This window comes from Chiloscyllium plagiosum, chromosome 18 (genome assembly GCF_004010195.1).
Source record: "Chiloscyllium plagiosum isolate BGI_BamShark_2017 chromosome 18, ASM401019v2, whole genome shotgun sequence".
Taxonomy (NCBI): domain Eukaryota; kingdom Metazoa; phylum Chordata; class Chondrichthyes; order Orectolobiformes; family Hemiscylliidae; genus Chiloscyllium; species Chiloscyllium plagiosum.
The window spans coordinates 17,804,253-17,831,633 of NC_057727.1; the positions used below are offsets into that span (position 1 = coordinate 17,804,253).

Genomic DNA, 27,381 nt, shown 5'->3' on the forward strand with positions numbered 1-27,381 from the left:
AGATAGGAAAATGGTGTGGTTGTTGGAGATCAGTCATCTCAGCTCCAAGACATCTCTGTGACAGTTCCTCAGGGTAGTGTTTAGGGCCCAACCATATTTAGCTGCTTCATCAATGACCATCCCTCCATCATAAGGACAGAAGTGGGGATGTTCACCAATGGCTGCACAATGTTCAGCACCATTCGGGACTCTACAGATACTCAGGTAGTCCATGCTCAAATGCAACAAGGTATGGAGAATATCCAGTTTTGGCTGACAAGTGGCAAGTAACATTCTTGCCACACAAATGCCAGGCAATGATCATCTGCAATAAGAGACTATCCATCCATCGCCCTTTGACATTCAATGACGTTGCCATCACTGAATCCCCCACTATCAACATCTGAGGGTTACTATTGACCAGAAACTCAACTGGATTCACCACATAAACATTATGGCTACAAAAGTAGGTCAGAAGCCAGGAATACTGCGACAAGTAACCCACCTCCTGACTCTCCAAATTGTATTCAATATCTACAAGGCACAATGAGTGTGATAGAATACTCCCCATTTGCTTGGATGGGTGCAAGTACAACAACACTCAAGAAGCTTGACACCATCCAGGACAAAGTAGTCCACTTGTTTGGCACCACATTCACAAATATCCACTCTCTCCACCACTGATGCTCAATAGCAGTAGTGCGTACTATCTAGAAGATGCACTGCAGAAATTCACCAAAATCCTTCGACAGCACTTTCAAAACTCTCAACCACTTTCATCTGGAAGGACAAGGGCAGAAGGAAATGGGAACACCACCACCTGCAAATTCACCTCCATGCAACTCAGCATCCTGACTTGGAAATATATCACTGTTCCTTCACTGTTGCTGGGTCAAAATCCTGGAATTCCCTCCCTAACAGCACTGTGGATTGACCTACAGCAAATAGACTGCAATGGAAGGCAGCTCACCCCCACCTTCTCAAGGGCAACTGGGGAGATGCAACAAATGCTGGCCAGCCAGTGACACCCACATCTCACAAATCAATGAAGAAAACAGCATTCAAATCACACAATGGTTTGTTTGGATATAATTTTATTAGTTACTTGGATATTCCAATGAGGTCCTTCACAAGCTGAGAGTACATAATATGCACTCATTGGGTCAGGTGAAGTGTGTAAGGGTGGCAAGTCTGGGCCAAGTGCTTTTACTTTCATTCTCCCCATGGTGACAGTATTCACCTTCATCATTATTTCCTTCAGATCACACAACTGAAACCAGAACCTCGGCATTTGAGGAATAGAAGTCCAGCCATCCTTCACATATTAGGATGTCTAGTGCTGCATCACTTCACTGCTGCACCAATATCCTAACTTCCTTTCTCCCAGACTCTTCATTTACATTTTGAATTTGGAGAAGAAAAGAAAATCTTGAAACTAAGAAACTAGAAATTGTAAGAAAAGTTTTATTAGTACAAGACCCTTTGGTTTATAATCAGTAGCAAATCTACATTTATGCATACATTTAGGTCACTTATTACATGTCAGTGATAATTCAACATAGATTGTAACTAGTCAGTATATCAATGAAAACATAACTGCACAACTAACCTTTAGAAAATAATCTTGTTTCTAACGAGATTTTTTTGTTGTAAAGGTTCATCAGGGTCTTTCTGTTCATTTCATTGTTGTTTCACTGTGATTTATGTCATTGTGTTTGTAAGTAAATGAAAAGTTGGTTACCCATTTTCAAAAGGAGATGTGTGATTGTGTGACTCTCCCTTAAATTAACAGAACCTGACTAGTCTCAAATGAAAAGAACAAGCTCAGAATAATCATCATGCTATAGCATCTCTCGCAAGTTACTGAATATAATCATTGTAATAAACGCCCTCTCCACAGAAAGTTATAAATTCAGTGATGAATCACTGCATGAGAATTCCTCCCAAGCATTACTGAACTCCAGGAGTAATAACTGCAATTTAAGATCACCACCAAACCCCACTATCATAGTTGCCAAAGTTGCCAAGCTCCAAGAGAAAATACACGTACTTAAACAGCAGTATATATAAATCCTTAAACAAAAATAAACTCAATCAGATAAATCTGTTCTAGCTAAGCATAGAAATAAAAAAAAATGCACTACACATACAAAGAGGAAAAATGGTTATCACAGGAAGCAATCTACCTAACCTGGTCTAAATTAACAACAGAGCCATCTGAATACTGTGTAAATGGATTGTTGGTAATGGTGATTCAAGTTAAGTGGCCATGTTTAGGCATAGGCAGCAGGAACAATAAGCTTCAAAAAGACATGAATACATTGCTTGCCTTGTAATTATCTTTGCCACCAAAGTATATCAGTGAAGTCTTTCATGAACAAGAGTTTTTCTTCCAAGATTAAAGTATCCTGGCAGGCTATCTTCTCATTCATAAGGCAAGATTTCAATTCACCCCCTTTTGATCACACCTTCCAGTTCTACTGTGGGAAGTTACTTAGAAAATAACAAACATATAATGTAGTACTCGGGACAGAATATCAGTTGGATAACGTTTTAATGCACTCAATGAGTTCAGAATATGTGATAGATATTTTCCAATCAACCTGTTCAGAGGTGTTACTGTAGACAATTTATTAATTATCATGATATGCTGTTAATGATTTTTCCTTAAATTTAAAACATTTCTGAGCTTTCCTATTTGCTTAAATAATGGCCACTTCTATCACAACAAGAGATTGGAAAATAAATCTATGCATTTAAATTTACAATCTCTTTCCTTAATGAGGGAAATCAATACTAGGAAACAAATGCATTGTCCCTCTTAAAACCAAATGTCTGCACTAAGTACTCTAACAGTCGGTACATTACCAACTGCATACAGTAAAGCTGCTTTTGCCAATAATACGCTTTCTCCAATCTTGGTACATCATGAACTATTGTTTTCACATCAATCATTGTTTCTTAGAGTGAGATTGCCAATTGTAACAACATTTTGCAATTTTTTGCTGTGGTGTCTTTCCCTGCTTCAACTATGTTCACTTAGGATTCTGACAAGTGTTAACTAGAACAAAAAGTTGATTTAAATTGCTCAAATAATACAATGCAATCACGAAAGCTGAACCAAACACTTTGTTTTCTACTTTGCTTCAGTATAGTGTTATTTAGAATGGATAGCCACTGTGTTGTAGCCAGTTTTCACATATGTCACGTTCCCACTTTTCTTATGTTTAGAATATTACAAGTGAGCCTGCAATGTTACAGTTTATGGCTGACTGGTTTCTTGACTGGTTTCTTTAGGGGTCGCTTGCCAGTGTCCTGCTTGATGTTCAACTTTCCTCTCTCCTTGTTCTGTTCCTTCTGTAGGATCTGCTTCATGAGAATTGATTCTCTCTTGCTCTCTTTTTTCACCTGCCGAAGGGAGCGCTTAATCCTCTTCACCTTCTCACGCAGATGGTTGTTGGCCTTTTCAAGAGATTTCACTTTCTGGGAGAGCTTCCTCACACGATCTTCCTCCTCATAAAGGGCTTTCTGCACAGTTGAGCACAGGAGCTGAAGGAGACATTGAAGAATCTATTAGAATACAGGAGATAAAGATAGGCCACCCAGAAAAAACAATGATGGCACAGATAACTACTTGACATAAAGACTATGACTCAATACTTGATTTTAATATTGGCAGTACCATTTTAAAATGAATGGTTACCCCTTACTCCCGATTTTAAAATATCACCCAATTGAAACATTTTGGCAATGGTGTCCATATGACCAGATTTCTTTTTCATCAAAGAGGTTTGTGATTTATGCTCCAGCCTATCTACGAATCTTCAAATAAAGCTAGTTGGAAATATTTGCATACAATATTTCTGTGTGGCCAATTCAGAGAGCACTTTGTCTCTCTCTCTCTCTGGGAACATAGTCAAAAATCACATGACACCAAGTTATAATCCAAGGTTTATTTGAAAATACAAGCTTACAGAGTCTTATTCCATCTTCAGGTGCATATACAGCTTACTCAAGTCCAAATTTGAGCTTTTTAGGAGATACAAGAATAGAAAATCAAAGCACATGCAAGGGCAATGATAGGCTTAATTCAGCTGCAAGTGCACAGTTTCTTGAGTTTAGAATATTAGTAATCTTTCTCTTGCAGTCCAGTCAGGGTCACCTATCCTTTTAAATGCTAACTGATAGTTTACTCTTGAGCCAAACAAGAATTCCAGGCCAATTTCATCAGGTTTCATTCATAAACAGGCTAGCAGGTTAATCATTAACAGTGCCTGAAGTACTGCAGACCTGCATGCTTAAAATATTGGATTACTGACTCTCAGATGCATGGTTTCAAATTCACATAATCAGGTATATTACTTTACAGAGCCCTGCTTACATGTTCACTTAAACAAATAATATAAACTAAACACTCACGAAAATCAATTCTGTAGAACCCGTAGTTTCTGAACCAAAGCTGCTTTTTACTTCCAAAACGATGTAGTCACTGCCTGCACGCACTTGAGTCACAACCGGCTCTGGATGCCATTTGAGGAGGTCAGTAATGTAAGCATTAGAAAATTACGTCAGGATATGTAGACTACTGATTTTATAGCAACACTGCCATTCGGAACCTCAGGTGTCAGCTAATACCTGCTCTGAAATGTACACAACCAAACATGTGAGGGGAAAGTGAGGACTGCAGATGCTGGAGATCAGAGCTGAAAATGTGTTGCTGGAAAAGCGCAGCAGGTCAGGCAGCATCCAAGGAGCAGGAGAATCGACGTTTCGGGCCTGAGCCCGAAGAAGGGCTCATCCCCTTCCTGAAGAAGGGCTCATGCCGAAACGTCGATTCTCCTGCTCCTTGGATGCTGCCTGACCTGCTGCGCTTTTCCAGCAACACATTTTCAGCACAACCAAACATGTGACTAGCAGAAGCAAGAACACTATTCAAAGTGATCATCAACTATTAGGGTAATTGCTGAATACTTTCCAGTGCCTGAATTTGTATAAGTGATTGAAGTTTGCCAAACTGTTGAAGGTTAGTGAAGTTGACATGGAATGGTATGACATGTTCGTCATACCATTAGTGAAGTTAGTGAAGTTGACATGGAATGGTATGACATGTGGAGAATATCCAGTTCTGACCTTAAGGATTCTAATTCGATCCCTTGCTCTTACTAATGTACTATCTGTTGTTACCATCCCCCTTAGTCTATAACATAAGGGAGATTGAGCAGAAACAGCACAGAAGAGAACAAGCTACTTAACTGCAGGGAAACAGAGAGGAAGAAGGACACACAGGCAGAGACTAGCTTTAACGAGGGTCTTCTGGGAGTATTTCTATTGCTTCAACCTAAGCCAGGGATTGTATACAGACTCAGAGCAGGGGTATGGATAGTGCGGCCCAGGGGCTGTGGCCCTGTGGATCCTTCCAGGCTTGAGCAGGCATGTTCGATTAGATTATTTACAGTGTGGAAACAGGCCCTTCAGCCCAACAAGTCCATATCGACCCACCGAAGAGCAACCCACCCAGACCCATTCCCCTACCCCTAACACTACGGGCAATTTAGCATGGCCAATTCACCTCACCTGCACATCTTTGGACTGTGGGACGAAACTGGAGCACCCGGAGGAAACCCACGCAGACACAGGGAGAATGTGCAAACTCCACACAGACGGTTGCTTGTGGCAGGAATTGAACCCGGGTCCCTGGTGCTAACCACTGTGCCACCGTGCCACCCACAATCTTCAGGTTTGCTGTTTACTGCTGAAGGTTACTGACACTGTTGATGCCAAGAGGTGAGTCCATTGTATTCTGTCTTAGCAAAGAAAAGCAGGATAAGCTTTATCAGGCCAGTGGGATTTCCACCGATGATATTAAAACACACGTATGGTTTTGCAATTGTGCATTTAAATGCAGAGATGTATTTCAACTGCAAGCTTCCATTCACTGAAATTGGTGCAGTGACCATACAGGATATCATGCGTTGGAATGTCCATAGGCATGGTGCACTTATTCTGTCCCAGACTACTATTCCCTCAATAATGGAGTCACCAAAAAGATAGCTGCTGGGTGCAAAGGGTTTTTCATGTGTCTCATGACTCTGCTCAGAAAGCCAACCAGATGTGGTCAGCAAATGTTGCATTGAGAGCCATGTAATCATGTGAAACATCATAGGTTGCACAGGCAAAGGTCCTGCTGCCCAGATATTTTAAAAATTCTTTTTATTTCATTCATGGGACATGGACATTGCTGGCTGTCCAGCATTTATTGCCCATCCCTAGCTGTCATTGAAATGGGTGGCTAGCTGGGTCATTTCAGAGAGTAGTTGAGATACAACCACATTGCTGTGGATCTGGAGTCACATGTAGGTCAGACCAGGTAAGGATGGCAGATTTCTTTCCCTGAAGGATATTAGTGAACCAAATAGTATTTTCTGATAATGGTAATGGTTTCATGCTCATCAGTAGATTCTTAATTCCAGTTTGCACTTTTTGTTGTATTAAAATTCCACCAATCTGCTGTGGTGGGATTCAAATCCAGGTCCCCAGGATATTAGCTGAGTTTCCAGATTAACAGTTTAGTGATAATACCATTTAGCAATTGCCTATTCCACAAGTCTATTAGAGATTTTGGCCATATCCTGTGCCTTGATCCATGGTACTGCATTGTTTACTGAATGACTTTGCCATCATGAGGGCACATCCCTTGCTACCAAGCATACAACAAGCAGCAAAGCAGAAGGAACAATAGCAGAATGAAGAGGAGGAGTGGTCAGAATGGAAGAGACAACCAGCACATCCCCTTTCTGGCTAGACTCTTTGGGATCACTTCATGCAACAATGATTCTATGACAAGTAAACCCTCCTCCTCATTCTAAAATAAACCACAACAACCTTCACTGAACATCACAGCAACCATTCCAAACCAATTTTTCCAAAAAAATACACCAAATTCTCAGAATCATACACTTATATAACACGGAAATAGACTCTTCAGTCCAACTCATCCATTCTGACCAGGTATCCTAAACTGAACCGATCCCATTTGCCTGTGTTTGAACCATATCACTCCAAACCTTTCCTATCCAGGTACCCGTCCAAGTGTCTTTTAAGTATTGTGATTGTACCCATCTCCACAACCTCCTCTGGCAGCTCTTTCTATACACACACCATCCTGTGTGTGAAAAAAATTGACCCTCAGGTCCCTTTCAAATCTATTCCCCTCTCACCTTAAAACTATGTCTTCTAGTTTTGGACTCCCATACCCTTGGAAAAAGACCTTTGCGATTCACCTTATCTATGTACCTCAGGATTTTATAAACCTCTGTAAAGTAACCCCTCAGCATCCGGAAAAGGTTCAGCCAATCCAGCCTTTCCTTACAACTCAAACCTCCAGTCCTAGCAACATCTTTGTAGTTTTTTTCTCTACTCCTTCTAGTTTAACAACATCCTTCCTGTAGCACGGTGACCAGAATTGTATACAGTATTCTAAATGTGGCCTTACCAATGTTTTGTAAAGCCATAACATGATGTCTGACTCCTAGATCAATGCACTGACCAATAAAGGCAAGCGTGCTACAGGCATTCTTCACCTGTCTACCTGTGATGTTATTTTCAAGGAACTATGAACTTGCATCCTAGGACCCTCTGTTCAAAACACTTTCCAGGGCTCAACCATTAACTGTGTCCTACACTGGCTTGCTTTACCAAAATGCAACATTTTGCATTTATCTAAATTAAACTCTATCTGCCACTTGGCAGCCTATTGGCTCATAGAGTCATAGAGATAGGGTCATAGAGATGTACAGCAGGGAAATAGACCCTTCGGTCCAACTTGTCCATGCCGACCAGATATCCCAACCCTATCTAGTTCCACCTGCCAGCACCTGGCCCATATCCCTCCAGACCCTTCCTATTCATATACCCATCCAGATGCCTTTTTAATGTTGCAATTGTACCAGCCTCTACCATTTCCTCTGGCAGCTCATTCCATGCACATACCACCCTCTGAGTGAAAAGGTTGCCCCCCTGAAAAGGAGAGGGCGCAAGTTTAAAATAATTAATAAAAACAGAAAAAATGACAGGTGCAAAAAACATTATGCTGTGGATGGTTAATGTCTGGAATGACTGTCAACTGTGGTGGAGGTGAGGAAGTTAAAATGCCACAGAGGGGTCAGTTCATCTGATCAAGATCTCATTGTACTCTTGGATAACCTTCCTCACAATCCACTATACCACCAATTTTGGTGTAATCCCCAACATACTAACCATACCTTCTATATCTCATCAAATTGTTGATATAAATGATGAACAGCAGTGGACCCAGAACCAATCCTTGTGGCACACAGGCCTCAGTCCAAATAACAACCCTCTATCACCACCCTTTTTCTTCTACATCAAACCAATTTTGTATTCAATTGGCTAGCTCTTCCTGGATCCCATGTTATCTAACCTTACTAATCAGTCTACCATGCAGGGCCTGGTTGAAAGCCTCACTAAATTCCATGTAGACACTCTGCCTTCATCTATCTTCTTGGTAACCTCTTCAAAACATTCAGTGATATCCAGTTCTGTATCAGAGAAACTTTGAACATACACTCTGTTCTGTAGCAGCATGTTCAATTGTCTACCAATGCAGATTCTATTTCTAAAAACTGATCCGGTGCCTGATCCACTTTAAGAAGTGTAGTCAGACTTCAATTAATTCAGTCCAATTTAAGTAATGCAAGCACTGCACAAGCATAGATACTTACTAAATCATGAAGCCACATTTAGAGTTAGGCTGAATTCTATTATCATATTTAGCAGGCAGCACCCTGTTTGTATGCTGCCTGCATTATTTTCAGTTGACATGTGTATCACAATCCCTCTGCCAGTGTTTTCAGTGGCAATCAAATTATTCAATTTACATATAATTTTCTACGAACTCTGGTTCTATTCTTCCCTATTATACCAAATGATTTGCATCACACCCAAAATCATTCTTTTGAATTTGATTTTGTCTGCTTGAATTACCAATTCAGTTCTCCACACACACCCATCAAATTATATCACATGATTAACTTGTCATGTCACAACATTGATTCAATCCTCCATATTGAAGTGAGGCATCAAAATTCCCCATATTACAATTACTGAGTTACTCTCTCTGTTGCAAAGAAATATTCAGTCCCCTTATGTTATAACGTTTGACTCAGTCCCATACGACAAGGAATTACTCATCGCGTAATAATTAGAACAACTGATTTAATTCTTCGATATTTGCAGGATTAATCTGAAATATTTCCAAGGAATTGTTCAATCGCTCCAATTTTCCCATATCAAAATATTAATTCAGCTCTTTATAATCAGGAACAAGAAAGTTGTAGCTGCTTTATTGCATGTTTTTTCAAAGATACTTGATCACTTTGATAGGGCTTTTTGGAACTGAGATTAATTTATGAGCATCTATATGCAACTGTGCTCTGCATTTAAATAAACAGATAGTCAAAGTTTTTAAGTAGGATGTGACCAATGCACATTCAGTCAAGCACAGATAAAATCAAAGACAAGTATTTCCTCTTAAACATGTTGATCCTCATCAAAGATAAAACATTCTATATGAACTGCATAGAGTCCCTACACTGCAGCCAAAAAAAACAGGATTGACATTTTCCATTTTCTTCACAGTATTTTCACATTGAGACAATTTTCACAGACTCTGGCTTTTTATGAACTCATATATTATTCCTGGCATTTAGACTTACTGCCTGCACAGGTGCCACCCTCTATTCCATGTTCTTTACAAAAATAAATTTCAGAGTTCTGGACTGGAATCTTCAGAGAACTTGGGGGTCGCTGGGTTTTGGAATTGCGCTTTAGGTGAATATGGGTGTCTGCTGCAATCTGGATTATGACTGCAGTTGTCATTTACATAAATTATGGTTTTGAGAAATGAAACAACCTTTATTTTTGAAGTTTCAATAGTTGTGCCATTTTATACTTCGTAAACAGAAGGGTGGACCCTGTGAGAAGAGCAGAAGCAACAGGATATAAGAGCCAAAGTGTGAAATCACAGGAAAACAGGTATTTCTTCTGTCTCTTAAATCAGGATAGGTTAATACAGCTGAAGAACACAATTAATAAATTACTTTTAAAGTATTTAACATCCACATTAATTATTTTTTATATTCTTGGGAATAAAATTGGTTCCCGGATGTTCTCATTTATTTGCAGTGATGTAATAAAATTTGATGTTAATACAGTATCTTGAATCAGATTCATGTTGGAATTATCACAGAAACACATGAGCACAATGGCTTGAATTTTATGGCCCACTCTTACTTTGCCAGTGTACTGGTCAATTGGGGGAAGAAAGTGTAACGTTGAGTGGGATGCAGGAGATGCTGTCACCATGGCCTTCCCATTTCTGCTGGTATTTTATTGAGGCTCTTAAGCAGCTAATTAATGGCCCTTAATGGATGTTTCCCGCTGTCACTGGTATTTTTCCCAACAGCAGATGGACACCACCACCATGTATGGGGAGATCTTCCCCATGAACCCTACTGACTTGTGGTGTAGGAGCATCTAGGTTGATCGGGTTGTTAAGAAGGTATATGGTGTGCTGGCGTTTATTGATAGGGGGATTGAGTTTCGGAGACATGAGGTCGTGCTTCAGCTGTACAAGACACTGGTAAGGCCGCACCTGGAGTATTGCATGCAGTTCTGGTCATCACATTATAGGAAGGATATGGAAGCTTTGGAAAGCGTTCAGAGAAGATTTACTAGGATGTTGCCTGGTATGGAAGGGAGGTCTTACGAGGAAAGAAGAGGGAACTGAGGCTGTTTTTGTTGGAGAGAAGAAGGTTGAGAGGTGGCTTAATCGAGACATATAAGATAGTCAAGGGGTTAGAAAGGGTGGACAGTGAAAGCCTTTTTCCTCAGATAGTGAAGGCTAACATGAAGGGACATAACTTTAAATTGAGGGGTGATAGATTTAGGATAGATATTAGGGGTAGTTTCTTCACTCAGAGAGTAGTAGGGGCGTGGAATGGCCTGCCTGCAACAGTAGTAGACTCACCGACATTAAGGGCATTTAAATGGGCATTGGACATACATTTGGATATTAATGGAACGGTGTAGGTTAGATGGGCATTGGATTATTTTCACAGGTTGGCGCAACATCGAGGGTACGTTGCGCTGTAACGTTCTATGTTCTATGGTTCTATGATTGCACACCTTGTGGCACACAGAGTCCTTCCTGCCAACTCAGCATGGGCCACCCTTGCTGAATGAATCCTCGCTCCAATTGTGATAAATCCCCTTTGTGTTGCCGGGTCCTGTTCAAGGATGTGCTCCGCCAAAGTCATGTAGGTCCTGGGCCTCCTCTATCACCACTCCCTAACCACCTGATGCCTGGAGGAAGAGCGACCTCATCTTCTGCCTTGGGATCCGCCAACCCCATGGCATCAATGTAGATTTCACCAGTTTCCTCATTTCCCACCTTAGCTCAATTCCAACCTTCCAACTCGGCACCACCCTCATGAACTGTCCTACCTGTCCATCTTCCTTCTCACCTATCCACACCACCCTCCTCTCTGACCTAGCACCATTGCCCCACCTCCACTTACCTTTCGCACTCTTAGCTACCTTTCCCCTAGCCCCACACCCCTCCCATTTATCTCACCACCCCCTCGGCTCACAGCCTCATTCTTGATGAAGGGCTTTTGCCCAAAATATCGATTCTCCTGCTTCTCGGATCCTGACCTGCTGTGTTTTTCCAGCACCACACTCTCGACTCTGATCTCTAGCATCTGCAGTCCTCACTTTCGCCTGTCTGATGGTCCCTGAGCCCAGCTGCCTGCACTCTGGACCTCTTTGTTGGTGGCAGCTGTAGAGCCGGCCTGCAGTCCCAGATGTGGCAACCACCAGTGTGGCACTGCCAGGACTGAATTGGTGCAGGCCTTTGCACTAGCTAGCATCTTTAGGCTGTGAGACATCCTGCATTTGAGGACTGGAAGCAGAAAAGTGTTGAGTAATGAATTCCATGGTCGGCCAAGGTGGGCTCGCCCCGACATTGTAACAGCTGGCGAGGCCAGTACCTCCATGTGACATCCCAGTTGGCATAACTTTGCTTATGACATCTATATCTCAAATTTCTTTTCAGCGTAGAGTTTTAGATAATTTATATAACGTTTCATGATGTCCCAAAGTACAGCCAATGGCATACTTTTGAAGGGCAGTCACTGTTATATATTAGCAGGTATGGCAGCCAATCTACACACAAGAACTAACAAGAAGCAATTGATAAATGACTAGATCATCTGGGTGATTGTGATTGGTTAGTAGGAAGGGTGGAGCAGATAGGTGAGAAGAAAGATGGACAGTTTAGGTCAGTTCAAGGGGCAGGGTGGAGAGGGAGAGCTGGACCTGGGATAAGGTGGGGGTGGGGAGATTTAAAAGCTAGTGAATTCTATGTTCAGGCTATATGGTTGTAAGCTCCTGAGGTGGAAGATGAGGTGCTTTTCCTTTACCTATCATTATCCCACACACCTTACCCCCAGCCCCATCCCCCATTTATTTCTCAGCCCTTTTCCACCCACCCCAGTCCTGATGGAAGGTCCTGACCTGAAATGTCCACTTTCCTGCCCCTCTGATGCTGCTTGATCTGCTGTGCTTTCTCCATCTCCACACCTTATCGACTCCAACTTTCCACCATGTGTAGTCCTCACTACCTTTATCTGTTTTATGTATCTCAGGTAATAGTCAATCTCCTTGGAATCTCATACAGGTCTGATTAAATAAGGACAGCAGATTGTCTTCTCTAAAGGATATTTGTGAACCAGAACAAACCAATCATAGTTTCAAGGTCAGACTAATTTTCAATTCCAATATTTAATGGTTGAATTTAAAGTTCACGAGCCATGGTGGGATTTGAGTTAAAAAGTGTGGTGCTGGAAAAGCTCAGAGGAGAAAGTGAGGTCTGCAGATGCTGGAGATCAGAGCTGGAAATGTGTTGCTGGAAAAGCGCAGCAGGTCAGGCAGCATCCAGGGAACAGGAGAATCGACGTTTCGGGCATAAGCAACACATTTCCAGCTGGAAAAGCTCAGCCAGTCAGGCAGCATCTGAGGAGGAGGAGAGTCGACATTTCAAGACATTCCTGGTGAAGAGCTTATACCCAAAACGTCAACTCTCCTGCACACATTTCAACTCTGATCTCCAGCCTTCAATTTCTCACCTCACTTTTTGACTCTGATCTCCAGCATCTTCAGTCCTCACTTTCTCCATGGTGGGATTTGAACCCACACCTGAGGAGATTAACCTGGGTTTCAGGATTATTAACCCAATGATATTACCAGTCTCCCTGTTCAGATCATAATTTGTGGATGGGTTCAGGAAATAGCAATGACTCCCAATTTACAAGAACATAGCATTTAAGTCAAATATTTTTAGTGGGATACTGCCAGCTTTTGTCAACTTCTTGACTGAAAACTGAAGGAGGCAAATGTTCAGAGGTAATTCAGGGATTACACTTTCTTTCCTCAATTTTTGTCCTTTTATCTCCCATTCACATTGATAGACAGGACAATAAAGAATAGTTTGAAAACAAAAAGAACTGCGGGTGCTGGAAATCAGAAAGAATATTTTTCTGTCTTGGGAGAACTATATATATGAAAAATTACTTTTGAGATATTTCTGTTGCTGATGTACCTTCTCCCACATTTCCACCCCAAACCTTGATAACTGAGTAAGGTCACAAGTAATATCCCAGTACCCTCACATTACTCCAAGTTTAAACTAAATGCATAAACTGAAATTAATAGCTAGAAAAGCTGAAAGTGGCGGTGTCTTATACAGAGACAACCAGGTGGAATCTAAAACAAGGTTCTTCATATGCAAACCAATTGTTCTTTTCCAAGCTAAAGACCATTCTGCACTTGAAGGACATACTTTTGAAATGTGGTTTTAGCCCTTTGCTTTGTGAATGCATGAAAACCAGAGTTCCTGGTGCCAGATGATTAGTTTATTGAAATTTCTCAGCACTGTGGAGCAGCTTCACATGGTTCAGCTGCAGTCAGGGACCTTTTGTTTTGGCTGAGTTACTGAGCAGTCTGTGTTCAGCATGTCACGGCACAGCATTGCAGTTTGGAGAGCCAAACACCGTGGAGATAATTAACGTTTCCCATCTCCTCAGTGTCTCTAAATTGTGTTTTAAGAATAGTTGAGGTTTTATTAACCACTGAAGGTCACTGAATAAGCTTAAAAATCCCTGCAGAATTGGATAAGATGCATGACTAGATTCATAGAAGGTATGCGTATGTAGAGCATGGTAAAGACAGCAATAAGTGGTCGGAAAGATTAAGGACAAAAACACATTGGAATCTTAAGGTGTAGTAATACCGGAAGCTTGTCATCAAATTACAAGGGCATAGGTTGTATAGTATGATTAAGTGTGAAAACTGCATTGGGAAATCTACTCATGTATTGTACTTCAACTTTCCACCATTTAATAAAACACTACAGTGATGTACCTTATGATCGATCTGAGAAAATAGGAATATTATGCATATCAAAACAGCTAGGAACTCAGAATTGCCACTCCATATTTTCAAAGCACCCAAAAAACTTGCAGGAAACCCTTGATATTTCTGCCCCAAACCTCCAATTCTCAGTTATATATGTTATATGTTTCTTTTCTTCTTTGCCCCTCAAGATTCTTGCACTCAAAACAAAATTGTGCATGGAAATAATTGGAATCCTTTTGCACATGCTGAATGAGTGCTTTTTATGCAAATACCAGGGTTTCAATTGCTGAACTTTCCGCTGTTTGCTCACTTTTCATTGGTATCTTTGTTTGCAGTTTATTAATTTATTAATATTGGAAGTTTGCTTATTTAATAGCCAGCTGATGCAGCGAATTAGATTTCATACTTGTGACATTTTGGGATATGGTATCATAAATATGGCAAGACATAGAAGTCTGGGAAATATGATACTGTCAAGTTGGCGTCAGTGGTGATCAGGTTTGCGGGGAGTGGGGTGTAATGGTGGTGGTGGAGCCAGACCCTTTCTCCTCTTAGCTCCACAATAGGGTAGGTCAAATAATGTTAACCTTACATCTTGGAAAGACAGCTTCCAGTGCTCATTCTAATGACAGCACTAGGCACCTGAAGACACTGACCACAACATGCACGTTCGCAGTGCAATTTGGAAAAGACATCTAAACAGACATTGAGCCCTTGATTTGTGTATGTCATACACCTTGCAAATATTTCATATCTTGCATATCAACTCAACAACCATAACAAACATGGTGAGTAACATAATGCTAGCACAGGATAAGCATGTGCTTAATACCAATGTATTGGAGCCTCAGTGAGGTCAAATTTGAATTATACCATTTGTTCAATAAAGCCCTACCCGATTATCCTCTTGCAGTTCCCAGTCTGGCATGTAGGTGTGATGAGGGGCACCGCTGGTGCAGTTAGAGAACTGGAACAGACTTGCAAACATACGTTTGTTCTCAGTAGTATCAGGAAAAATTGGATCCTGGAAATTGATTCCATGTGGCACAATGTTGTAATTCTCATCCAACCTGAAATAGAATGAAATTTCATAATTCTATTCAAAAGATTCATGGAGTAGCTCATATGCCATACCCTTTGCCATTTGTTAAAGCTCAATGACGCTTCACCAGCTGTTATGAGTATGAGAGTGCTTACAAAAATTGCACAGTCACATATTTAACTCCAGACTCCCTCCAACATGCTTGTGATTTCGATGGAATAGAAATAATGGACTGTTTACATTTTACATATACAAAAAATAGAATTTGACTTATTTGGGAAACATGCAACAATGACCCCAGTTGCAAACAGATGGAATTGTGGAATGTGGTTCTCAAATGCCAGAAAAACCTGATATGTCATGTTACAAATTTGACATCTCATTTTTACAAATTGGAAGGCTGAGATTTCAAAATGCAGAAGGAAAGGCAAAGATTGCTTCACGAGGAGAAGAAGAAAAGTAAACTATTTTAAGATGTTTCCACAGCAAGGTAGGAATAAGAGGAAGAAACTGTAAGTATCTCTAGAGTATAGGTAGAGTAAGAACACATCAGGCTTTCTAAAGAGGTTGGTCAATAGACAATACACAATAGGTGCAGGAGTAGGCCACTCTGCCCTTCGAGCCTGCACCACCATTCATGGCTGATCATCCTCAATCAGTATCCTGTTTTTGGTCAGCTGCTATTCTATTTAGTGACAGTCATAGAAAGTGTATTTAGCACCTATTTAGAATTGGACATGGTAATATAACTAAAAAGAGAAAATATTGCAGTTGTTGGAAATCTGAAATAGAAAACAAAAATGCTGAAACATATTCAGCTTTCAAAAGAAATATAAACTTTTGTTGCATGGTTATAAACTGGTGATTATTAAAACATGTTAGACCTCTTATACCTAATTTCTTTAGGAAAATGGACAAATGCAGGATTGGTCATTCACTATCATCCAATTTACATCAAGCAACAAAGTTAAAATTTAATCATAAATGTTACAGCACAGGAGGCAGCCATTTAGCTCTTGTGCCTTCCTTAGTTGTCTTTGCTACTTACTCATTCCTAAACTGCTCTCCATTTCTTTGTTACTTTTAAAAAATTCTGTTTTTCAAATACTTAGTCACTTCCCTTTTAAAGGCTATTATTATGGATTCTGCGACCACCACTGTTCCATATGGGGTATGTGACGCCCAAAGAACTAATGAGATATTTTAAGAAATAGCTCCTGATCTTTCTTTTCATTTTCCCATTCATTAAACGTTGCAAATATTTTCTCCTTTAGTTACATTATAAAATTCTTTCATGTCTATCAAATAGCCTGTTCTTTATTGTTATAAAAACAGCCCTTGTTTATCTATTTTTTTAATCATAGCTATGCTATAATCTTAATGAATTTCTTTTAGGCAATCTACATTGCCTTGGCATTCTTGCAACAGTATTCGAAAATAGAAGAAGCCATTCTCAGAGTGGTTTCCCAATGATCTACTAATGTACAGGTTTAGATCAGCTTTTGATGCACAGGAAAGTAGTTAACTGATGTGAGCTTGACTCAATTTTGAGTCACAAGCAAACATCCCCTCAGGTCCTGCCCAGATGTAACTTGCCATGCTTTTACCAGTCATGCCTTTCAGAACTGGTTCCAATATCCCAGGAATCAGAATCCCTCCCTCCTACACCATTTCTCTAGTCATGTGTTCAACTGACTAATCCCGTTATTTTCACTCTCGCTTGCATGTTACACTGATAGTAATCCTGCGATTACTAGCTTTGAGGTCTTATTTTTCAAATTACATTCTGTCTTTGTTTGTGGGTCCTCATCCCTTTTTTTAACTATGGCATTGGTAAAAATATATAGCATGACCACTGCCTGTTCATCCTGTCCCCTCAGAATGTCATGCTTCCACTCCAAGACATCTAAGACTTTGGCATACCAGAGAGACAATACAGAAATGCCTGTCGGTTTCCCTCACTATTGAATTCTCCCTCCAAAAAAATCTGGAAATTAAGAACCTACTGATGACCATGAATTCATTGTCGATGACCCTGGAAAAACCCATCTGATTCACTAATGTCCTTCAAGGAAAGAAATCTGCCAACCTCACCTAGTCTGGCCTACATGTGACTTGAGACCTGCAGCCACGTGGCTGACTCTCAATTGCCCTCTGAAATGGCCAAGCAAGCCATTATTTTGTACCAATCACTACAAAGTCTAATTGTCTCCCTAATAGCATTGCAGGTTAGCCCACAGCAGTTGGACGCAGCAGTTGAAGAAGTCAGCTCACCACCACCTTCTCATAGGCAACTAGGAATGGCCAGCCAGCCATTCCCACATCCCACAAATTAATGAAAAAAAAATCACGACACCACTGTCATTCTTCTTCCTCTCCTCTTGTGCACCAGAGACACCCATGGTGTCACAGACTTGGCTTCCGCAGCTATCTTCTCAGAGGCTGTCGCTCTGAACAGTATCCACAATGGCACCTCTGTTAGAGAGGGGGATGGCCAAAGCAAACACCTTCCACTCTGTCTGGTGGCCACTCATTCCCTTTCTGCCTGTTCAGTCTTGATCTGCTCTATCCTCACTGAATGTGTTAACTATGACAATCCCAGCATTGCAGAAACTCCACAGTGAGTCCACCCACCCAACTCCAAGACATCAGGAGCTGCAGTGGGCACACTTGCTGCACATATGGTTGCCAAGGTCATTGGAACTGTATATGACTTTCCACTTAGGCGAGAGAAGCATATCATGGGTGTGACCTCCACTACAATGAGTTTCCTTTAAATTATACTTTGTTAGTTACTTATTTTAAACAATGCTAATTATGCTAGGGACCTTATTTCACTTCAAACACTCCCATTACAATGCAAAGTCCTTACTTTAAGTTTTTGGAGATCTCACTTTATATTAGCATTACTTCCCTTATGTTATTTTTATTACCTTAATATAGTGGCCCTATCTTTTTCAGTTAAGTCAAAGCACAATGACTTATTTCAAAATACACGTTGTTCTAATTTACGGCAATTTGTAGACAATCCTTAACAGCTGTTCAAATAATGAATTTAAGGTTTTGCTGTGCTGTCCCTCTTTGTTTTCTCACTCTGTTTTGAACTCAGTGCTGCTCCCTCACAGGTCCCATCGCCTCCATACTCCAAAGTCAGTGGTATAGACTCAAATGTTAGTCTCGATTGATCCAGCTCTACACTGCTCCCTCACAGATACTGCTGTGTCTCCAACTCCTCAGGTAGTGATTTAGCCTCAAGCCTCAGGCACGATTTATACTCTCCCAGTCCACAATAGAACCTCAAATTCTTTCATGCTCCAGCATTCTGCTCTTCTTCTCATTTAAATAATATTCAGCTCCTCTATTCCTCCTGCCAAAGTGCATAACTTCACATTTTCCCACATTATAATTATTCTGCGAAGTTTTTGATCACTTGCCAATAACCCTCTACAGACTCTATGTGTCATCCTCACTACTTGTCTTTCCACCCATTTTTATGTCATATACAAACTTGTCTGCGGTACATTCACTTCATTAAATACATTGTAAATAATTGTACACTAACACTGATCGCTGTGACAATAAACTAATTACCAGTTCCCATCTGAAAAAAATCCCCATATATTCGAGTCCTCTATATCTTATGAGCTAGACAATCTTCACTCCATGTTAATAAACTATTTTCAACACCATGTGCTTTTTTCTCATTAAGTAGCTCAATATCTGGTACTTTATCAGATACATTTTGGAAATTTAAGGATATTAAATCCACTGGTTTCCCTTTATCCATCCTGCTTCTTTCCTCTCTCTAATAAAGAAGTCAAGCATGATTTTCCCTTCATGAAGCCATGCTGCGTTGACTTGATTGCATTACATATTTCTATTATTATGAGTTTGGTAGGCAGTATCGTACTTTCATTAAAAGTAAATATTTAAATTGCTTTAACTGGTATATGCTCAGGTCTACATTAATTTTCTGGTTATTTCAGAAGAGTGCAAAATTAGGCTAATCCAGTATGCAGAAAACAAATAGGTTGTTTGCAAGTTATTCTGATTGTGTAAACACAGATTACTGAACCAAACTGGATGGAATTTTGGATAATACCTGAGGAAGCAATGGGTAGCAGATCAGAAAACCATTGAAAGCTTTAACTGCCCTTGCCAAAGCTCTGTAACTGAGTTTCTCTTATCTGTCAAAGTCCACTCCCCAATCTTAAAGTTTCTGATTCACACCACTTGTATTTTCTTATGCTCTTGAGTGATATTAATAGTGGAAAAAGATATGATAAACACCACTCAAGGATGTCCAGAAATTTAGCCCTGAGAATTTTTGCTGATATATTTGGAAGCTTATCTCAAGGTTAAAACAAGGTTACTAGATTGCTGCAAAGAGATTTTTATCTGATGACTAATCAATGCAATTCAGAAAAGTATGATTATTTAGTCAAATAATGTGGCTTGATGCTTTATGCATTGTCCAGCAGTTTTGCTGTGTGATTGATGGTAATAGAGTGGCATATTTTACAGGGTGGTCTCATTGTGTGATCAATGCTCTATTCTCTACCCAGAGGTCTGACTGTATGATTGATGAGTTTACCAAATTAAAGCAAAATTTGACCAAATCTGTTGAGAGGTTTGATTAAAGCAAGGGGTAGCAGATAATTCTAAAAGCTTGGCTGCCTTATTTACAGCAAACAGGACCTAGTCTACTACTCTCAAAATATCAAAACAGAATTTATTAACAAGAGGGTTCATTCAATGCAATTTGAGTACATTCTGTAATAGTATTTGGGTGGGGGGGGTGGGGGTGGAGAATGTAATGGTTTCTCTAAGTAATTAGAAAATGTGCATTTCACAGCATATGGCAATAATCACTCCAATTTTCGAATAATAATGCTGATTACACCAAATAATTTTTAAAGACTCACATTAGACTCTCCAGAGGAAAATCATACACAATATTACTTTGTTTACTGTGATACTGTCATTTTGGAATTGTGTTATGATCCTTGCAATTACCTTTTAAGATGGAAGTAATTAAGTTACTTAAATTATCTTACTAATGATTATCGATAATTAATGCACAGCTAACATCAATGTGACAACAACTAGCATTACTTGGTCAAAGGTTCACACAGATGTCTTTGACTGAGTGATGTTGTAAAGTGGTCTGATTTAACAATGTAACTTTACGGTTGAATAATAGGCTGTTGAATCGCTCGGAGTCTCTTGGTGTTGGGAAGGCTGGATTTACTGATTCTTGTCTTGTATAGCATTATTATATCATTCTGGCATGAGGGTAACCCTTTGATAAATGTAAGAACAGTTAAAGCTGCAAATAGTAGCAATAAGCAGGTTTCAACAATCATGTATAGACAGGTCAACCTGGCATTGTAGCATTAATCTGTTATCCTGTGCCACTGGATTGATGTTCTTTTGCTAGAATATATACGTGTGAAGCAGTACTCTGTAATAAGCTAGACTCGTGGCCGCTACTGCCCTGAGAAGAAGGATGGGCAAGCGGAAAGTAAAACTCAGAAGGTCCATAAAACCAAGAGAGTGTGAGATTCTGACAGATAGGTAGACAGAAGATGAAATGCAAGCTTCAAAACCTCATGGATACCAATGCCCATCTGGATTCTTCTTCCCGTCTGCTTTTCCCCTGACTCTATCTCTTCTTCTAATCCCATACCTTGCCATAATTCCACTTTTCTGATCTGGTCAGAATGATCTGGTCTCAATAAAGACCTTAGTTTTATCTCTTTCTGCCCCCACCTCAATGAATTTCAGACATGACATAACCTTTATTCACTCTTGGGATGTGAGCATTGTTGGCTGGCCAGCATTTATTACCCATCCCTATTTGTCCTTGAGAAAGTGGTAATGAGCGATCTTCTTGAACCACTGCAGTCCATGTGCTATAGGTAGATCCACAATGCCCTTAAGAAGGGAATTCCAGGATTTTGATCCAGCAATAGTGAAGGAAAAGCCCTACATTTACAAGTGAGTGGCTTAGTGAAGAGTTTGCAGGTGGTGGTGTTCCCATGTATTGGCTGCCCTTGACCTTCGAGATTGAAGTAGTTGTTGGTTTGGAAGGAGCTATTTAAGAATCTTTGATGAATATCTGCAGTGCATCTTGTGGATAGTACACACTGCTGCTACTGAGTGTCAGTGATGGAGGAACTGGATGCTTGTGGATGTGGTACCAATCAAGCAGGCTTCTTTGCCCTGGATTTTGTCCATCATCTTGAGTTGGAACTGCACCTATCCAGACAAATGGGGAGCATTCCATCACATTTCTAACTTGTGCCTTGTAGATGATGGAAAACTCTTCTTTCTGTCACCTTCACCTCCATGTCTACTTTTTTGGACCTTAATTATAGTGGGTGGCACAGTGGCTCAGTGGTTAGCACTGCTGCCTCATAGCACCAGAGTCCCAGGTTCGATTCCAGCCTCGGGTAACTGTCTGTGTGGAGTTTGCACGTACTCCCTGTGTCTGCATGGGTTTCCTCCCACAGTCCAAAGATGTGCAGGTTAGGTGAATTGCCCATAGTGTTAGTTAGAGGGAAATGGGTCTGGGTGGGTGACTCTTTGAAGGGTCGGTGTGGATTTGTTGGGCCGAAGGGCCTGTTTCCACACTGTGGGGAATCTAATCTAATCCCTGGAATGGTAGGTCTAACATATGAGGAACGGTTGAGGATCCTGGGACTGTACTCATTGGAGTTTAGAAGATTAAGGGGATGTCTAATAGAAACTTACAAGATAATACATGGCTTGGAGAGGGTGGACGCTAGGAAATTGTTTCCGTTAGGCGAGGAGACTAGGACCCGTGGACACAACCTTAGAATTAGAGGGGGTAAATTTATAACAGAAATGCAGAGACATTTCTTCAGCCAGAGAGTGGTGGGGCCTGTGGAATTCATTGCTGCAGAGTGCAGTGGAGGCTGGCTCGCTAAATGTCTTCAAGGCAGAGATTGATAAATTCTTGATGTCACAAGGAATTAAGGGCTACGGGGAGAATGCGGGTAAGTGGAGTTGAAATGCCCATCAGCCATGATTGAATGGCGGAGTGGACTCGATGGGCCGAATGGCCTTACTTCCGCTCCTATGTCTTATGGAATCCTGTCCCAGTCCATAGACCGTTTCACTCATCTCCATTATCCCCTCTCTACCTGGAACCTTCCCTCTGGTGTTTTACCGACAATTAATTTCTTCAATGAGAATGGCTGGTGTGACATCAGCCATCTTAATTTCTCTGTTGCCCTCACCCACTTTAACTCCCTCAGAACTTTTGCACTCTTCTCTCAGGCCTAACCCTGAATTGGTTATCAAACCTACTGATAAGGAAGTGTTATTGTCATCTGGTGTGGTAGCCCTGCCTTGCATAGGCTGAACACCAACTTCCTCCTTCACCTAGCTGAGTTTGTTCTCACTTTGAACAATTTTTCCTTTAACTTGTTTCGCATCCAGCAGTCAAACATGTGGCAATGGGTGTCTGCATGATCCCAGTTATGGTTGTCTCTTTGTGGGGTATGTGAAACATTCCTTTAGGCCTTCAACCATAACTTCTCCAACACACTGATGATATCACCAGTGCTGCTTTCTGTTCTATGGAATTGAAAGAGTTCATCAATTTTGATCAAATTTCCATCCTGCTCCCATTTCACTTGGTCCATCTCTGTCTCTTCTTCTCCTTTTCTTGATTTCACTGTTTTTAATTCTGAGGAAGAGCTGCCCATCAACATCCACTACCAACTTACCGAATCCCAGGGTTACCCTTCCTCACACTCTGTTTCCTTCAAGGGATTCCATTCTATTTTCTTACTTTTTGCATCTCTGTCACATTCCAGTGATGCCATCTTCCAATGGGATGCCTCTGAAATGCTGTCCTTTTTCTTCAACTGAGGATAAGCTGTGACCACTCCACCCCTCACCCCCTACCACGTGTATACACACACACACACATAATGGTTGATTCAACCCTGTCTGACACATCTCTTCCACTCTGTCCTCACCCTTCCCCTCCCTCCCAGATCAACAATTGGGTTCTCATTGTGCTCGCCTTCCATTCCGCCAATCTCCGCATTCAAAGGATCATCCTTCCACATTTCCAACAGATACCAACATCAAACACCATTTCCCCTCCCTTCCACTGTTAGCATTCCACAGGGACACTCCCTTTATGACACCCTGGTTCACTCTTCCATCATTTTCTCACTTCCCCATGAAACCTTCTAATGCAAATGCAAAAGATGTAAAAACTGCCATTCACTCCCCTCCTCATCATTGTCCAAGGCTTTAAGTATACTTTCCAAGTGAGGCAATGTTTTAATTGCCTTTTTTTCAATCTAATCCAGTGTATCCATTGGTCACAATGTGGTTTTCTTTACATTAGCAAGACAAAATGGAGACAGAGACTTTGCCTAATGTCTCTGCTCTTTCCCTATGACTGACCTTGACATTCCAGTTCATTGCCATTTCAATAAACCATTTTGCTCCCCTTCAAGTATTCCTTGGCCTGTTATAGTGTTCCAACAAAGCTCAATGCAAGCTGAAAGAACAATACCTCATTTCCCACTCAGGCATTTTCCATATTGAGTACTACAACTTCAGTGTACACCCCCGTATTCCATTTTTCTTATATTGCTCAACCTGCAATGGCCATGCCTTGACTGTGACTTGTTAGATTTTATCTCAGCAGAGTGAACCCATTTTCTCATTTTCACAATGAACATTTATATCTATTTTACATGTCTATCACTCCTTCACCACCGTGCTTTTGTTACCTTTATGTTTTGATCTGAGCTCACCATCTCTTTTAATTGCTCCGTCTCTCTCTGTCACTTGCATGAAAATCATCATTTTCCAGCTCCATTCAGTTCTGAAGAAGAGTCATGCTGGACTTGAAGCATTAATTATGTATTGCTATCCCCAGATACTGCTGAAAATGTGTTGCTGGAAAGGCGCAGAAGGTCAGGCAGCATCCAAGGAGCAGGAGAATCTTCGTTTCGGGCATGAGCCCTTCTTCAGGTACTGCCAGACCTGCTGAGTTTCTCTAGCACTTCCTGCTTTTATTTCAGTTACTAACAGATGATGCATTAGGCACTGATTAAAACCTTTTTTTACTGCGATAAACTTATTTTCAGGTGTATTAATCAAACTGCATCAATTTATGACTATTAAACATGTCAAGGAATTTTGTTTTAAAAATTGTATTGAAGAAAGGATGTTCTGTAGCCAATTGTTGTACAATCCTCAAAATTAGCTGAAATTGGATAGTAGCTTAAAATGAGGACAGATGGACAGTTAAATGCAAAAATCTGGAAGCCGCTGTCCAAGGTGCATGAAATGTATTTCATTACCTACCTTTCTATTCAAATATATTGAGTCAAGATGGTTCTGAGTTTGTGGAAATAGACTACTCATTACAGAATTTTGGGTTTGCCCATTTCTGTCTAATTCTTTTTTAATGATATGATTTTTCTTATGTATCATTCAGCAACCTCACCGGCTGTGAAAATTACATTTTACAAAATCCCATGCAAGGACTGCACAAAACATTATATAGAACAAACAGGAAGACAGCTAACGATCCGCATCCACGAACATCAACTAGCCACGAAACGACACGACCAGCTATCCCTAGTAGCCACACACGCAGACGACAAGCAACATGAATTTGACTGGGACAACACTACCATTATAGGGCAAGCGAAACAAAGAACAGCCAGGGAATTCCTAGAAGCTTGGCACTCATCCACAAACTCCATCAACAAACACATCGACCTGGACCCAATATACCGGCCACTACAGCGGACAGCTGAAACTGACAACCGGAAGCGGCAGGGACAGGCCACTATAAATGCCGGAGGAAACACCACAGAAGCGCTTCATAGGAGGCTCCCAAGCACTGAGGATGTCATCTAGACAGGGGACGAAACATTTGCAACAAAAACTTCCAGCTCGATGAACAGAACCACAGCAAATGTGATGTTTCATTCCTTCTGATGTTAGACGGAGGAGATTCATTTTTTATTTCTTGTTTCAATTAATTTATTATTTCTCTTTTATTTTGTAGCTGAGTTGATATTAAATTCACACATCAAACTGACATTTCCTGGTTGAATTGTTCTTGACTCATTCTTCAATCTGTTTGGTTAAGCTAATGTATTATTGCTTGCTTTGTACACACAGGTGCCCTAAAGAGGTAGCCAGGCCATTTCAGTATCCCATTTGCAATAACCTGCCTTGTATTGCATCTTACTGGGATAACATGCTGGAAATTAAGCCCTGCTATTTCTGGAGATGTCACAAAAGATTTCACAAAATGTGCAAAGTTCCCCAATTTACCTGGCCTTCAGATCATGTTCCTGTACTTGACAAGAATTACGAATTATCACAAGTAATGATTGTAGATACAGATAAACAGTTACAGTTTATAACTATTGGCATATAATACGACAAATTAGAACTCTAATTCCCATATAAATTCCCCTCGCATGCATAGGTGCGCTGCCTCTCTCTCTCACACACACACAGACAAATGGTCAGGTTAAAATAGATTCTGGCAGGGGGACAATCTAGAAAGACAGTTCAGTAGTTTTTGTTCTCAAGTTCTGTGGTCCCTTTTGACTCTCCTTCTGAACAACATGTTCTTTCGTTTGCCTTTCTCCGGATGTTTCTACTGGTTGGTAGGAGACACAAGTTACTTATAAACATTTTCTGACTTATACCTTAAAACTGTTGCAATAATGATAAGCTGGTTTTCTTCAGGTTTAATGTGAATTTGACTGCAGATAACAGAGAGACTGCTCTAGAATTGGGGAAAACTGAACATCTCCATCTTTATAACTTGTTCCCAGCTCCAAGTTGTTCATTTATCAGAGGCATCAATAATGCAGTCATCGGCACACAAAATTGTCTCTGTTATCAAGAGAGAGAGCGTGAGGCGGTGAGAGAGGGGAGTGAGAGAGCCATTTGGGGTGGCATGGTTGGCTCAGGGGTTAGCACTGCTGTCTTACAGATCCAGGGACTCAGGTTCGATTCCAGCCTTGGGCGACTGTTGTGTGGAGTTTGCGCATTCTCCCTGTGTCTGCAAGGGTTTCCACCCACAGTCCAAAGATGAGCAGGTCAGGTGAATTGGCCATTCTAAATTGCCCATAGTGTTAGGTGCATTAGTCAGAGATAATTGGGTCTGAGTGGATTACTCTTTGGAGGGCCAGTGTGGACCTGTTGGGCCGAAGGGCCTGATTCCACACTGTAGGGAATCTAATCAATAATTGGTCACTAGTCCATAGACAACTCAACTTCTTGTCACCACATCCATATTTGGCTCTAAGTCTTCTGCAACTCAATCTTAAATTGCTGTTTGTTCAAGCAATTATTTAGATGATGGCTGCAGTGTGTGTCAGATTATTTGCTTTCAAAACACGTAACCATTGTTTTTAAAATAGTTCTTTCTCATTTCAGTCTAGGTGCCTTAAAAGAAGGCACAAAACTTAAAGACAACTATTAATTTAACCTGGAGAAGAGTTTTGTAGAGGAATAAGACAGTGTTATTTTCCGGTCTATAGATTGTGGAGGGGGGTCCCAGGGAGATAGTGAGGAAAGAGATTAATCTGAGACTGGTACAGTTGAAAACAGAAGCGAGTCAAACAGTCAGGGCAGGCAGGGACACGTTAGGGCTAATAAATTAAACTGCATTTATTTCAATGCAAGGGGCCTAACAGGGTAGGCAGATGAACTCAGGGCATGGTTAGGAACATAGGACTGGGATATCATAGCAATTACAGAACATGGCTCAGGGAAGGGCAGGACTGGCAGCTTAATGTTCCAGGATACAAATGCTACAGGAAGGATAGAAAGGGAGG

At 40.8% G+C, this 27,381-nt stretch overlaps 1 protein-coding gene across 1 annotated transcript in view; it reads right to left on the bottom strand.

Annotated features, from left to right (window-relative positions):
• Positions 1-1,065: 1,065 nt before the first annotated feature.
• Positions 1,066-27,381, bottom strand: part of ccdc3b (coiled-coil domain containing 3b) — a 37,066-nt gene continuing 10,750 nt past the window's right edge. Inside the window, exons 2-3 of the mRNA XM_043708578.1 lie at positions 15,368-15,542; positions 1,066-3,528 (exon numbers count right to left, since the gene is read on the bottom strand). Of these exons, the coding sequence (XP_043564513.1) occupies positions 3,235-3,528; positions 15,368-15,542 (469 nt within the window). The 3' untranslated portion in view covers positions 1,066-3,234. The remainder of the gene's footprint in view (positions 3,529-15,367; positions 15,543-27,381) is intronic.